The 15,832-nt window shown below is 60.6% G+C and overlaps 1 protein-coding gene across 2 annotated transcripts; it reads right to left on the bottom strand.

Annotated features, from left to right (window-relative positions):
• Positions 1 to 642: 642 nt before the first annotated feature.
• Positions 643 to 9,357, bottom strand: ASB1 (ankyrin repeat and SOCS box containing 1; the record flags this gene model as incomplete). 2 transcript variants are annotated; one of them, XM_084236126.1, is made up of 5 exons in its annotated part: positions 643 to 770; positions 1,653 to 2,038; positions 5,435 to 5,737; positions 7,383 to 7,524; positions 9,306 to 9,357. In XM_084236126.1, the coding sequence occupies 5 exons, from the start codon at positions 9,352 to 9,354 to the stop codon at positions 643 to 645; spliced, it is 1,008 nt and encodes a 335-aa protein (XP_084092252.1). The 2 variants fall into 2 exon arrangements, with proteins under 2 accessions (XP_084092252.1, XP_084092251.1); XM_084236125.1 differs by lacking the exon at positions 5,435 to 5,737 and having other exon boundaries at positions 9,306 to 9,354.
• Between the last annotated feature and the right edge of the window lie 6,475 nt (positions 9,358 to 15,832).

The following is a 15,832-nucleotide window of genomic DNA, read 5'->3' as shown; positions in this document are numbered from 1 at the left end:
CTCAGAAGTGGCAGTGATACTGCGGAAGGTCCTGGGCCGCAGCGGGCACTTGCTGGCTAAGGCGGGCGGGCCTCCAGGTCAGTGTCCAGAAGGCCCCAGCAGAGGGCAGAGACGCACAGACCTGTCGGCCGGTGCAGGCACAGCTGGGTGTAGAGTGGGCTGGAGCTCTGCACACACCAACGTGGCGCAAACACAGGCAGTCCCCGGGCCGGGAGCCAGCCTTGCACGAAGGGGCGCCCGAGACCATCACACCAGGGAGCTCGGCGCCAGGCAGGAACAGCAGACAGACCGGCAAGTTCGGGAGCCGCGCTTCCGTGTTGTGTCCTCCCCAGGACGCCCGTCCACGTCGTCGTCAGAGGATTTAATCGAACAACAGAACTCGACGTAAATGCCAGCAGGAGCCGAGTTCTGGGGTGGGCTGGGCGTCCTGCCCGCTGGGGTGAGGCCCCGGCTCGGCGCCCACGGCACACCCCAGACCTGCTTCTACCACAGGCAGCCGTGCAAATCCCAACAGAGGCGGGGGAGGGAGAACGACAGGCAGCGACAGGCGGTGACGGTCGGGAGCCAGGCGCCTCTGCCCCCAGGCACGGGTCCCGCGCAGCACGCGCACGACGTCCTCCCAGGGCAGACACGTGCTCCCGGCTACTCGAACAGCAGAAACCGCTTCACGGAGTCCGGCAGCGGCAGCGTGGGGATGAGGCGGAGCCGGCACTTGCCCAGGGCCCTTCTCACGGCCACGCGGCACAGACTCAGCAAGGTCCGGGGGGCACCTGGAGCAGCGGGAGAGAGGAGAGATGCGAGAGGGGTCCACTCCTTGGACTCCGCGGGGAGGCTGTGAGCTAAGCAGGAGCGGCTGGCGGGGGAGACCCGGCTACTGCCCATCCGCAGGAGGGGACGTGCGTCACCCGGGGCTCCTCGCCCAGGGCCGAGTCCCGGGCAGAGAACTCGGCCGCACTGAAGGCCCGGCGGGGAGCCATGGGCGCTGACCTGCTGTCAGCAGCTGCCCCGGGCAGCCCAGCGCCCGGCGGGCTGAGCAGTGCGCGAGGAGGCCGGCCTGGCGGGGCTCTGCTGGTGCCTCCGGGAGCGCGGCCCCGGGGCCGTCACTGCGCTCTTGGGAAACTCAGTAAGAGAAACACAAAGAACCAGAAAGTTCTGTGAGAGGCAAGGGCTTGGAGAGGAGGTGTGGACTCAGGCTCTGAGGCCCGGCAGGAGGGGTCCTGCGCCTGCAGAGGGTCCTGGAATCACAACAACCTGGCCTTGGGGTGTGAACTCGTGAGGAAAATCTTCCTTCAGGAGCCCCAAACACGGACTTGAGTCTCACGAAAGTCAGGGAGCGCACACCCACAGAACAGAACTGGGCGGGACAGAAGAGAGGAAGGCGAGGGCCCGGGTGAGGAGGCCGAAAAACAGCAAGAGGGTAAAGAAAATGCACTGCAGGAACCTGGCGAACACGCGCGCTTACAGATCTCCTGCGTCAACTCTCAGCGTGGAGGAATTTAAAGGGTGACCTGCAAGAGCATTCTGGGAAATTCTTATTCCTAATGACGACGACCGAACCCTTGGCGGAAGAGGTTTTGTTTTTCAACTGCTACAACGCGGATCACTCAGTTGCCCCAAACAGGCAGCAAGTCCGAGAGGGACCGTCCACTTACTTCTGGCCTCTTTGAAGACCTGCAGCGCCTCAGGGTCCACCTTCCTTCTGCCTCTCGACTCGGGGCCCAAGGACTCCCACTTCACCAGGTTCAGGTTGGCTCCAAACTCTACCAGCAGGCTCACGAAGGCCACTTCGCAGCCGTGACGCAGGACGGCATCCAGGACGCAGGCCGGGGAGCCCCTGTAGAAGCCCTGCGTGTTGACAGGGCCGTTGCAGTTGAAGTCGGGGTTCGCCCCAGCCTGCAGGAGCAGCTTGAAACACTGGAGGTTGTGGTAGGCCGCGCTGATGTACAAGGGGCAGACCACCAAGGAGGTGAGCCGCCGGGAGAAGGGGGGCCGGACGTCCGGGGTGAGGTGGTGGTTGACATCGACGTCAGCCCCGTACCTGCCGAGGAGACACGGGGAGAGTCAAAGCCTGCAAAGACGCACTCCGGCCCACACAGCAGCCTGCGCTCGGGGCGCGCGGGGAGCCCTGAGACAACAGCGGCCACAGGCCTCGGGGGCTCCAGCGAGGTGAGACAGCAGCTGAGACCGCCCTCCACGCACACAAACCTGGAAGAGAATTCTCTCAGGCCTTGGACAGCCCGCCCTCCCCAGAGCTATTTCAGATATTTCAGGGCAAAAGAAAAGGCAGGAAAACCTGCAAACTCACCTTGTGAATTATCAAAACAGTAACTGCAAACCCGATCTGGCGACGGCCACACCAAGAAGAAACGCTACCAACTACTTTCACGCGTGAGTACCCACTTAATGACCCGGGCCACAAAGTCAGGGAAGAGAACCCAAAAGCACTTATGAAAACAACATGCCACGACTCGCGGGGGTGATTCCAAGAACACCAGTGCCAGCGCCGGGACTCTTAGCGCCATCCATCACGCCCGCAGAACCGAGGGGAGCATCGCGATTATTCCTCGGGCGCAAGAAGGCAGGGGGCGAAACTCAGCGCTCACCTGCTTAAGCTACCAGAACAGGAAGGGGTGTGAGGTCCTCGACGTAGGGAAACGATTCCCTCCACCCCCAAAGCCAGCGTCGTACCTACCGGGAAGACAGCCGCAGCTTCCTGCCAACAGCAGGCCAAGACCCATGCCCCGATTTTCAGGCCCACAATGTTTAAAGGCTTTGCAAGTAAAAGCATTAGCACAACTGGCCAGAAGAAGTCACAGGCTGACTAGGACTGGAGGGGCGAGGCAGACGGTCCCCTGGAGGATGCCATCCATCCAGAAAGTCCTACCTGATGAACGAAACTGTAATAAGCAGTGAGAGAACCTCTTACAGCAGCAAAACCCACCGTCTTCACAGGAGCATACAGAAGGAAACAGACTCAAAGATAAAATCGAAAAGAGCGCTGTGGTAGCGCAGTTTAGGTAAGACATCTCGGGCCTCCCTGGTGGCGCAGCGGGTTGAGCGCTGTGAAGCTGTCCGCAGCCTCTGCAGCGCGGGTTCGATTTTCTGGGAGCTCCCCACATGGCGCACAGACCTCTCCTGTCTCGCCCGCTGCTCCCCTCAGCAGTGTATTTCATCAGTCTGCCTGTTCTGCTCCCCGCTCTGGCTCTGGTGAACCCTCCCGTGCCTCTGACCTGTACCCCAGTTCTTGTATGAATAAATAAATCTTTGCGCGGTCGGGCAAGAGCGCAGCAGGGAGCAAGGGACCCGAGGCCGAGGAGGAGAGGGCTGCGCCAGAGGCCCCCCCAGACCTCCCCAGGCCCCCCATCCAGCCAGGAAGCCGGGACAGGCAGGGGCTGGCCAGGCTAGCAGCTGCCCGTGGGGGGGGGGGGCACGGCCCCTCGCAGCACCCGGGCAGGGGAACCACCCCACCGCCCAGCACCCAGGCCCCGCTCCCAGTCACCCACCCGCAGATGCAGGGGCGCCGCCTTCTCCGGGATGACGAGGGACACGCTGAGGCCCACCAAGCAGAAAGCAGCGTTTCAGCTCCCACCCGCGCCGAGCGGGCTTTCCAGCCGTGACTTCCCTCCTCGCTCCCGGGACTGTGTCCCCAGACGTTTGTGATTCTGGGCGAGAGGACAATCAGCATTGGCCGAGAGTGGGAAGAGGCCCCACAGCCCTCCTGAAGTACGCTGGACGGCAGCCAGTTCCCTGTAATCCCGAGCAGTGTCCACCGTCCCCGCTGCTCGTCAGGCCACGGTCAGGAGCCACCCGACAGCGCCGCAAATCACGCTGGCTTTGCACCAACAGAAACACCCCTCCTTGCTTTTTAAAAAGCGAGGTGCTACCAGGAATTCCGGGGTGACAGCAGAGGCGACTCACAGAGGGACAGCGAGCCGCACAGACGAGCGCAGGAGGAGGGCGGGCCGGGACGTGATGCTCTGTTCGGCGACGGAGCCCCAGCAGCCCCTTCCCAGATCAGGCCGCAGAGCACCGGGCTGGAGCACAGACAACCCGTCCACAGCCCAGGTGCCCGCGCGCTCCAGCTGCCCGCGAGGCAAGGGCCATGTCCCGCGGCGGCGCTGCTCCGTGGAGCCTGCAGCCGTGACCTGAGCTGCCGGACACGCCCGGGGGCTTTCTGGAAAGGGATGGAATTTCATCCGTGGTCCAACTCGCAAGCATGTCCGACCCAGCGGCTCCCGTTCTCCGGGTCTCAAGACGCGGGGAGGAGGTGGCCAGAGGATCAGCTGCAGCCCTTAGCCAGCAGGGGAGGCGCACGGCCGCCTCGGCACCCGCGGTCTGCTCCACGGCAGTTTCACCACCGCTTCACACACAAAACCTCCTGCCGGAACAAACGCCTTCCCCGCGCTCACGCGAAAGCAGCTCTGTGCCGGGTGAAGGGAAGGTCTGGCCCTCGCGGCTCACTCCGCCCCCACCGACACACTCGCCCGCAGCCTGGCGCACCGGAGCTCCGGAGCTCGGCCTAGGCCTCCCCAACGCTGCGAACAGGCTCCCGGAAGTGCACTCGACCAGAAGGCGGCGCCTCCAGAGTGAAGGGAAGCACCCCTGCGAGGAAGGGGCCTCGGGAAACTAAAAGGCGACGTGGAGCCACAGAAACCGTGATAACGGCGTCCGGCGGCGCAAGCGGGAGCAGACGGCGCCACACGCGGCAGAGCACAGCCCGCGGGCGGGCCACGGAGAGGACAGCTGAGACCCAGGGGCGCAACAGAGGCCGGCGACAGCCAGCATGGCGCGTGTTTCCAAGAGAAGACAGGCTCCAGAGCAGCCGTGGAAGCAGCACACGAGGAAGACTCAGCCCTAAAATAAAGCCCAGGCCACAAGGGCCGGGGCCACAGCCCGGCTCGAGCTCGGTTAGCACAGGCCGGGGAAGCCGAGTCCAGGCCGTGAGGGGCGCAAGAGGCCCCGAGCGTGGGGGGCAGCTAGAGGCCAAGAAGAGAGGGGGCCCTGGGGCCACAGTACGTGGGCCTCCCCCTTCTCCCGTGCAAATACAGCGCCCCGTCGGGTGCTCCGGTTCAGGCACCGCCACAGGGCAGCTCGACAGCAGAGGGTGGCCTGGGGGAAAATCAGAGTCCCCGGGAAAGAACACAGGGTCCGGGTTACCCATGCACGACGACTGGACGTTCTGAGCATTTTATCACAACGTTCCCCTCCACGGCGCTCAGGACAACGGGGAGCTCAAGCGTCATGACGCCGGCTCACACAGGCTCGGCAGCTGCGGCCAGCGCCAGCCGCTGAGGCCCAGCCACAGCCTTGACCGCTAAAGAACAACACAAGCCCTCCGAACCCTGGGGAAAATCCCGTGAAATGAAAGACGCGGGAAAGAATCAAGACGCAGACGGCAGGCGAGCAGGGGCCGCAGCGGCGCCGCGGGACTGACCTGATGAGCGCCTGCAGGATGTCGGCGCGGCCCACGCGCGCAGCGTGGTACACGGGCGTGCTGCGGTGGTGCCGGCTCCCGTTGGGGTCAGCGCCGGCCGCCAGCAGGATCTGCGCGCTCTCCAGGTGTCCGTTCACCACGGCCACGTACAGCGCGGTCTGCCCCTTCACATCCACCAGGTCCACCTCGGCCCCCTTCCGGATCAGGAAGTCCACGCAGTGGCCGTGGCCCGCAGTGGCCGCGATGCGCAGCGGCGTGCAGGGGAGCCAGCCGCAGCACCAGACCGACTTCTCGTTGATGCGGCTGCGGGCGAGGGCGGGAGAGGGCGGGTGAGGGCGCGGGCGAGTGGCCAGGGGCTGCGTCCCACTCCCTGCACGTGGGCGACCATCTCCCCACACGACGGGCTCTGCCTCGCCGACCTCCGTGTGGGGCTGTCTCGGCGTGTCCGCCCAGCACAGGTGCGGGCTGCAGCACCCGCACAGGCCATGGCCCATGATGAGCAGCGTCCACCGCGCAAGGCCGGCTGGCCCGGAGGGGCTCTGGCACCCAGACCTGGCGAGCCCCGAGCCGGGCCAGAGTGCGCTGCTGGCGGAGGGTCTGCCGGGAGGAAGAGGGGGCAGCGGACAGCACAGCCGGTGCAGATGTGACAGCCCCGCGACACCGCGGTCCTCCGCCGCTGACCCGGAGGACGGCCTGGGGAGTCAGGGACCCCTCGGGGCGGACTCCCAGCCGACAGCTCTCCAGAGTGACCACCTGAGCCAGAGCACCTGCCGTGGCGAGCAGGACACTGAACCACCAAGGCGGGTTCACCTCAACTCCCCATGCAGCTTTGAACAAAACTTGGGGGACCCAGAGCCCTGAACAGTGACCCCCAAAACACAGGAGATCTGGGCTCCCTCTTTCAGCCAAAGAGCCGAGAAAGGACTTGTCGCCAAAATAACACAGGAACAGGAAGCCAGGATGGCAAGACAGGGCGCTCCCTGGCCCCAGCAGCGAAAAAGCGGCCCAGGAGCACCCCGAGCACACACAGCCGGCGGCCGCACGCTGGGGTCCGCTTGCGCGGGCGAGGGAGGATCTCCTTGGGCTGGAGTCCGCCATGAAATATTCACCCCTAAGGCCTGAGGTCTTTGTAAGACAAGCTGTTCTGCGCGGCTGGAGCTCCGTGAAAATGCTGACGTCTCCTCTCGGGAGCACGCCGGGAGCACGCCGTCATGTCGGGAGGAGCAGAAGGCACGGCCCGCCCGCTGCCAGGCCGCGGCGGGGAGGGGGAGGAGGCAGCGTGGAGTAGGTTCCACTCGCAGACGAGCCTCCCGTCTAGCCGAGACTCAAGCTGAGCCCGGCAGACGGAGAACACCCAGGGAGCAAGGACTGGCCGCCCCGCCGCGTCCCCAGGGGAGAGGAGCAGGGAGACCGGGGACCTTCGTGAGGAAGGAAGGGCGGAGCCAGCAGCAGGGGCCCGAGGGACCGAGGGCAGAGGCTGAGCTCCCAGCATGGCCCAGTCAGCTGGCCCGAGGCTGCGCCCAGCCTCTGAGCGCCCACGAAGCGGAGAGGTGTGGACACCGGGGGCCCGGGGGTGGCACGTGGGCCGTCTGGGCCCACAGATGAAACAGCCAAGACAGGTGGCCTTATTGTGCCTTCTGTGCTGCTCCGGGGCGAGAGCAAGGCCGGGGCCGCCGCTGGAGGGTGCAGTGCTAGCGCCAGGAGCAGCGAAGAGGAAGCCGGCGCCCCAAAGGAGCCGGAAAAGAGCGACGGCACTCGGCGCGCGCCCCCCAGGCTGTCTCCTAGTGGCTGTCTGAGTTTCTCCCCGCTCCTCCCTCCCCGCCCCTGACCCTGGAGGCACCCTCCGCGCATCTGGGTCTTCACCTGCAAACCGAAGAGGGCCACGCGCCTCAGAAGCGCCAAACCCAGGGGCGCCCCCGCCCCAGCCGGGCAGGGCAGCCACGCTCACCTCCGGTAGCTCTCCTCTTGCAACAGGCTCCTGAGCGTCTGCAGGTCCCCCACGTAGGCCGCGTCGTGCAGCCGCGTGTCCTCGCAGCGCTCCAGTGGGTGGTCGCAGAACTGCTCCCTCAGCCACTCCTTCAGGTTGGAACCTGAGCCGGAGAGGGGCTCCCTGAGCTCGGGCAGCGGGGCCCTCTGCATGGCCCCCTCTGCAGCTCCTCCTCCCAAACTCCAGCATCGTCACCCCACACTCCAGCACCTCCAGAAATGCAGAACATCCCCCTGGGCCAAGCTAGCTCATTCCTAACACCAGTAACATTTTTTGAATGCTGGGGGCTGGGAAGGGTCAATGAGGCGCACAGCAAAGTGAAAGTAAAAACACATCGAAAGTCCATCATAAGATCACTCCACTTTATTCCCCAAATGCACACTGTCTCCCCTGGGGAAGTCCCCGCCACCACCAAAGGCGCTGGAAATGGGCAAAACTCAATGCCCACCAAAGCCTGCCAGGCCGGGGCGGCGCCCACAGGGACCCATTGGCCTGAGCGCAACAGACACAGACACCAGCGTCTGCGAGGGGCGGGGCGGACGGCCAGCACCCCAGCAGAGGTGCACAGGCCGCTCCGCTCTGCCCTGCTGTGCTGAGAACAAAGCCAGAAGGGGAGAAGGGCCAGCTGGCGCCTGGCTGCGGCCTTGCCAGTGGCCGGAACTGAAAATAAGCCTGTGCTGTTCCTCCGCACGGGCCACGGCTCGGTCACCGCAGCCCACACGATGTGAACAGTCCGTTCTTACGCCTAGAGACCTGTCTGCCAGCAGCCGAGCGCCTCCATGCACACTGTAGCCCCCCAACAGCTCACCGCTTTGGAGACAACACTGCAGAGACGGGTGCAGAGGCAAAGGATGAACTCGGCACCCCCGGACCGCCCCGCCCCACCCACCCCACCGGCGCCCAGGCTGACCTGCCAAGCACTGCCCGCCGTGTCTGGGCCCGTTGTGATAACGGAAGTCGCTTTTTGGATTCAAGTCAAATCCCTTTTGGGCACCTACTGTCTCCAAGTCTTGGCCACAGTACAAGGGGGTAGTGAGCAAGTTCCCTTGCCCCCCCAGGATTTGCTCTTTGAGTCCATTCGCAGAGGGGAGACTCCATGGCCGCGGGCAGGTGGGCAGGGCAGCAAAGGTTCCCCAACACCCAGCGCCCCGGAATGTCCCCTCCCGGGCCCAGAGCGGCGGGCAGCCAGACCCGGGGCACCCTCCTGGCGTCCACCCGATGCGCCACTGCCATCACCCCCAGCTCACCCCGCAGGGCTAAGGTCAGAGCAGGAGGGGCGCGCTTCAGCGGGGCGGGGCAACGGCTGACCGGCAAGTGGGAGCCCCGCGCCTCTTCCCCACCCACTCCAGCCGCGCGCAAAGCGGCCTCCGCGGCCCAAAGACAAGCTCGAGTCCGCGGCCGGGGCCTCTGCGCGCGCCAGGGCCGAAGGCAGCGAGGGGCCCGCTCGCCGCAGCCGGGCCTGGCTCCCGCCCTCTCCCCACGGCCTCGTCCCAGACCCGCACCCGCGGCCGGCGGGCCCGGGGCAGAGCGCACGCCGCCGGGAGCCCGCGGGCCGACCCTCGCCGGCCGGCGTCCCCACGCCGCAGGGCCAGGCCGGGTCGGGGCGCGCGGGAGGGGGCGCCGCGCCCGCAGCGCGACAAGCTGGGTCGGGGGGCCAGGCCCTCCTGGCCGCGGCCGCGGAGCAGCGAGCCCGGCGAGACGCCCCCGCGCAGGCGCCGCCGCGCGCTCCCGGCGGCCGCGGCCGCACGTCACAGGAGCGCCCGCCGGGCCCCGCGCGGACGCGCCTGCGCAGCCGCCTCCCGGGCCCGCGGCGGCCGCCCACCGCGAGAGGCCGCGAGGCGCGCCGGCCCGACCCGGCCCGCCCGGCGGCCGCGCGCACGTTACCTGCGGGCCCCGGCCCGGCGCGGCCCTCGGGGCCGCCGCCCTCCGCCATGGGCGCCCCGGCCCGGCCCGGCCCGGCCCGAGCGCCGGCCGGAAGGAGCGACGCCGCGACCGCTTCCGGCGGCCGGGCTGCGCGGCGCGACTTCCGGGCCCGCCCCACGCGCGGCGGCTCCAGACGCGACGGCGGACGCGCGCCACGGCCGGACCGCGCTCTCGGGGGCGCGCCCGCCGGCCCGCGGCCCCGCCTCGGAGGCCGCGGAGCAGTCTGGGAAAGCTCGCTCACCTGGAGACGGCGCGGACGTGCCTGCGCGAGGCGCTCTGATTGGCCGGGCCCGCCACGCCCGGGGGCGTGGCCTCCCGCGGAGAAACGGGCGGTCCACCTCGAAGGGGCGTGGCCTCCCGCCGGGAGTCGTGGGCGGGGCCGGGCCTAGGCGGCTGGAGCGGGTTCGAGCCCGACCTCTGCACCGTGGGATGGGGGCGTCCCGGGTCCGACCCGGGCAGCAGTGGCTCAAGCCCCGGGGTGTCCCTGCTGCGGCGTGCGGGCGAGCGGCCCCGGGCGAGCGTGAGCGCGAAGGTGCGGCTTCCCCCTCGGTTCCTCCAAGCAGGTGGCTGCAGGGGCCCCACGGGGCTGGGCGTGCCCTGCCTCCCCAAAGTCCCCTCCACGACGGCAGGGACCCGTGCCAGCCTGTGCCCACAACAGCGTCGTGGAGCAGCGGTCAGTGAGAGCACGCGCTTGCTGAGACCGGCCAGGCCCTGCGTGCCGCACTTTGGTTCCCCAGCCTGGGCGCCCCACACGCCCCAGTGGGGCCCGGCAGGTGCCAGTGGAGGAGGCACGGGGATGGAGGCATCTGGGCCCAGCTGGCACCCTGCAGCCCAGGGGGCCCGGGGAGGCACCTCCCATGCCACTGACCAGACCTGATAATGTTAGGGGGAAGTGATGTCCTGAGTTAATCCCATACAGGCTTTGTGGACTCCACCCCCACTCCAGACTAAAACCATCAGGACATTGGGGAAGACAAATCCCATCACCACCAAGGGGAGGGTGGCTGGGACCTGAGGGTGGAGTTGGGCAGCCAGGTTGGATATAAAAAACCAAACACGTGGGCCTAGGGCTCTCTCTGGCTCGCGATCGCTCGCCTCCCGGCTTCACCGCTCCTGGCTGGCGGCCAGCTCTCAGAGCGCCATTTTGGGGTTCCAGATCGGCGGATCGGGTAGGACTCATTTAAAACTTTGTCTCCCGCTTTTCTCCCAGAGCTGTATATTTCCTCATTTCCCCTTCCCTTGTAAATAAACCTTTTATTAACCTTTCACGTGTGCCTGCAGTAGAGCATTGATAAGTCCTTTTAAGCGCGCGGGTGAGGACCCACAGTCAGGCACCCCGTTTTGTATCGGGGTTGCTCTACAACAGTTTGGCGCCCAGCGTGGTTTCCAAGTTACACCCGCGGTTGACCAGCCCAAAGTAACATTCCTTGCGTTGGTCACCATAAGCGCACTAGTTCTGCAGGACTAGCAGTATAATATTTGTCTCTAGTCCTGAAAAGTCTGTTTTTTTTTTCCCTGTGCGTACAGCCCTTGTGGGTGTGTTTTGACTCAAATATGGCCTCAACCATGAGCCTATACAGTTTCATCCCTAGCCTGAGTTCTTTCAGTTTCCTTCCGGCCTTGAATTTGAGCAGCCTTCTTCCATTAAATATCACCACCAGTTTCATTAATATAAATAATTTGATGAAGCCTGGTGTATGGCACGTGATTTTACTATTGTATACATACATGGGTGGTTTACAAGCCATCCCTTTACAGACTGTGCTTCTGGGTGGTTTTTTGGTAATATGTGTAAGCGCAGTTTGCTACATTCTTGTTTCTGTGAGAGGTAGAAGTTCTACTTCACATACTGAGAATGTGCAACAACAAATTCAGGCTTTTAACGTGGCCATACAACAACTAAATCAGGTTTTTGATTTAACTATTAAGAGTATAAGGGATGAAAATCGTAACGTTTTTGAGTCAGCTTATCAAAGCATGCTGTCTCAAGTGCAACAACAAAATCGGACTTTTGAGTCAGCTTTTAAAGGTATGCAGGACCAGATGCAGGCCGCCCTCCATAAATTAGATATGGCGGAGGCGAAGGCTAGGCTAATGGTGCAGAGAAAGGATAGACCTTCCCCTTTCCATGAGGACAGCCAGCGAGCAGAGTTAGAAGAGGAGGAGCATCATATTTTAAATACTTTAAATACACGAGGACAAAATCCTCTTCCACGTGACAAAGCCCCTCCCGTACAGACCCCTGAGGCTGCACAGCCTCCACTGCCCTCTGGGAAGGACACTAAAATGGCGTCCCCTCCCCACACTAGACTCGGCACCCATTTTGGCAGGAAGGATCAACCTGAGGCAGGGCAGTTTCCCCTTCGCCAGATGCCAATGGGTGTCTTAAATGAACATGGGAGACCTGCTGGGTACTTTTGGTCGCACCATCCGTTCAGTACTGCGGACCTCCTAAATTGGAGGAGCTCTGTTCCCTCGTACCGGCAGGCTCCTCAGAGGATGGCGAACTTGTTTGCCTCTATCTTTGTCTCCCACCGCCCTAACTGGGCAGATATACAGTCCATGCTGCATACTTTATTAACGCTGGATGAGCAGAGGATGGTATTCAGGAAAGCCAGGGAGGAGGCTGACCGTCTCCACCAACAGGATAGGCAGTCCCCAGAGCCGGAGGTTGTTGTCCCAGAGAGAGATCCTGGATGGGACCCTAACAATGGAGGAACGGCGATGTTGGATCTCTATAAAAAATGCTTATTGGTAGGACTGAAGCAGGGGATCCCCAAACAAAAAAACTTTAACAAAATATTGGAACTCGAGCAAGGAGCTAATGAGGATCCGTCAGAGTTCCTTGAGAGGATTATTCAAACTTACACTAACCACACGGACATAAACCCAGATGCCCCAGAAAATGCTCGTCTGATCACTACGGCTTTCATTACCCATAGTGCCCCAGACATAAAGAAAAAGTTAGCTAAGGTGGACGGCGTCACTGAGATGAGTCCGTCCCAGGTAGTGGACCTGGCATTCAGGGTTTATAATAATAGAGAGCACAGGAGACCGAAACCTGCGACTGTTTTTTTACAAAGAGAACACAGAACAGGGTTTCAGGGAAACAATAATGGACAGAGACGTGAACCCCTAGGAAGAAATCAGTGTGCTTTCTGTAGGGAAGAGGGACATTGGAAGTACAGTTGTCCCAGGTTACAGGGAAGCGGCAGACGCAATAATTATAGAAGGCAGGATAGAAGACAGAGAACCCCAAGACATGATGATTCACGTAGGGGTTACAGGAGGGAATATAGAAGGAGCACACAGAACCAGGAACCAAGGAGAGAGGAAAGAAGACAAATGTTAGCACAGAGTGGAGGCTCAGATGATGACAGGGAATACAGACAGAGAAGGAATCGAGAGCCCAGTACAGAGGACAGGAGACAAATGACAGCACAGGGTAGAGCCTCAGGTGAAGATAGGAGGGAATACAGACAGAGTAGAAGGAATCTAGAGTCGAGTGCAGAGGAAAGGAGACAAATGATAGTTCATGGAGAAAGTTCAGATGCAGAATAGGGGTGCCCGGGGGCTCCACTAGATCTAGAGAAGCCCATTAGAATAACCCCCTCAGAGCCCCGGGTAACCCTCGCTGTGGGGGATCGTCTGATTGATTTCTTGGTGGACACTGGAGCAACATACTCAGTTTTGAATTCGAAATTAACTAAAATGAGCAAAAAGACTGCAGCAGTCATTGGGGTTACAGGGAAGTCACAACAGACACCCTTCCTGCAACCTTTGGAGTGCCGGCTAGGCACCACACAGCTCCAGCACAGCTTCCTATACATGGAAGAGTGTCCAATCCCTCTCCTTGGTCGTGACCTTTTAAGTAAGCTCAACGCACGAATTATATTCTCACCAAAACATCAGAGGCTTCACCTACAGGTGCCTCCAGAGCATGCTCTGCGGTTCCAGATGTTGCTTACTCAAGATGTTCCACCGAAAGGTGAAATTTTACCTCCAGAAATTGTTGAAAGAGTAAGTAAGTGGGTTTGGGCTGATGGAACCCCAGGACGTGCGAAAAATGCTGAGCCTGTAAAGATAGAAGTGATAGAGGGGAGTAGAACCCCGAGGAGGAAGCAATACCCCTTAAAGGAGGAAGCCTTGAGGGGAATTGAGCCAGTATTGAAAAGGTTCCTTCAATCTGGACTCATTCGGCCCTGTCGCTCACCGTATAACACTCCGATTCTGCCAGTGAAGAAACCCCATACAGGCGAGTACCGTTTTGTCCAAGACTTAAGGGCCATTAATGACATTGTTCGGGATTTACATCCCACTGTGCCTAATCCCTACACCTTATTAACTGCCATACCTGGTGATTTTGGGTGGTTTTCGGTATTAGACCTGAAGGATGCCTTTTTCTGTATCCCAATAGATGTCCAGGATCAACCGCTTTTTGCCTTCGAGTGGCAAGACCCTAAGTCCAAGAGCACTCTCCAGTATTGCTGGACTGTGCTTCCACAGGGGTTTAAGAACTCCCCAACTATTTTTGGGGAAATACTGGCCAGGGATCTCAGGAAGGTTCAATTAAACCAGGGCGTCTTGTTGCAATACGTAGATGATTTATTGATTGCAAGTCCAGACTACAAATCTTGTCTGGAAAATACCATAGTGGTACTGAACCACCTGGCAGAATGTGGCTATAAGGTGTCACCCCAAAAGGCACAGATCTGTAAACAAACGGTGACGTATTTGGGGTTTGAAATTAGGAAAGGCAGACGGAGCTTGATGACAGAAAGGAAACAAGTAATTTCAGCCCTTAAAGTCCCCAGCAACCGGCGACAGTTGCGTGGATTTTTGGGTATGGCTGGGTTTTGCAGGATTTGGATTCCTAACTTTGGATTAATAGCAAAACCCTTGTACGATGCTCTCAAAGGCCTGGACTCTGAACCTTTGTCTTGGACCTCAGAATGTCAAAAGGCCTTTGAAGAAATAAAAGTAAAGTTGATTTCAGCACCAGCATTAGGGCTTCCAGATCTTAGGAAGCCATTCAAACTTTATGTACATGAGAGACAGGGCGTTGGCCTTGGAGTACTAATCCAATTGTTGGGACCAGAAATGCAGCCCGTTGCATATCTGTCCAAACAATTGGACCACACCACTAAGGGATGGCCTCCATGTTTGCGTGCTGTGGCTGCCACTTGTGACCTCCTACATGAGGCAGAGAAGTTTACATTGGGTCAGCCCATCACTGTGTGTGTGCCACATCAGGTCTTGACATTGCTGGAGCAGAAGGGTGGACTTTGGTTGACTGCCGGGCGAATGGGAAAATATCAAGCAGCTCTGTTAGACAATCCTAATGTGAAGCTGCAGGTTTCTAACTCCCTGAATCCCGCCACACTGCTTCCAAGCAATGCAGATGGACCTGAGGATGACACTTTAATCCACAATTGTTTAGAAACCATAGACACAGTGTATGCCAGCCGACCAGATCTAACTGACCAGCCTCTGCCAGACCCAGAGTGGGAGCTATTTACAGATGGCAGCAGCTTCATGGACCAAGGCCGTCGATGTGCTGGATATGCAGTGGTGACGCTCCAGAACACCGTGGAGGCCAAGGCTCTTCCGGCAGGTACATCAGCGCAAAAAGCTGAATTAATAGCCCTGACCCGTGCATTGGAACTCTCGAAAGGTAAAAGAGTCAATATATTTACCGACTCCAAGTACTCTTTTATGATTCTCCACATGCATGGGGCCATTTGGAAGGAGCGGGGATTTCTTACTGCCAGTAACAAGGATGTCAAACATCCATTAGAAATCCTGGCCCTGTTAAAGGCAGTAGCTTTACCATCAGCTGTTGCCGTGATGCATTGTCCTGGCCACCAAAAGGGTGGGTCTGACATGGCAAAGGGCAACAGGGCAGCCGATCGGGTGGCTAAGGCCGCTGCCCGTTCTGCCCATTCTGCCCTCCAGGGTGCACTCATCCCTCTTGTGGACCTGACTCAGTATGCTCCTGAATACACCGAGCGGGATGAGGAGAGAGCTCGTGCATGGGGATTTACTGAGTTTGATCCCAGCTCTACTTGGAGAGTAAACTCTCATGGGATGATACTCCTCCCGGAGGCCCTGGTATATCCGGTGCTAAAACATCTTCACGAGGGATCTCACTATGGGAGAGATGCCTTATTAGAAACAGTGCGCCCATATTTGAAGGGCCCATATTTACACAAAATAGCACAACGGATCAGCAGAGGTTGTGAATTATGTGCCAGGAATAACCCCAAGACTAACTCCCACCCTAAAGCCATTGGGGTTCAATATCGGGGCAAGTGTCCTTTTGAGGACTGGCAGGTGGACTTCACACAAATGCCTAGAACAACAGGCAATTTCAAATATCTCTTGGTTTTTGTCGACACGTTCTCGGGATGGGTGGAAGCATTTCCCACAAAGACGGAAAAAGCTTCCGAGGTTGCCAAACAGCTACTGAAAGAGATAATTCCTCGCTT

This window comes from Talpa europaea (assembly GCF_964194135.1).
Source record: "Talpa europaea genome assembly, chromosome: 1".
Lineage (NCBI taxonomy): Eukaryota > Metazoa > Chordata > Mammalia > Eulipotyphla > Talpidae > Talpa > Talpa europaea.
The sequence above is the reverse complement of the archived record's forward strand: the minus strand, read 5'-3'. Positions and strand labels throughout refer to the sequence as shown.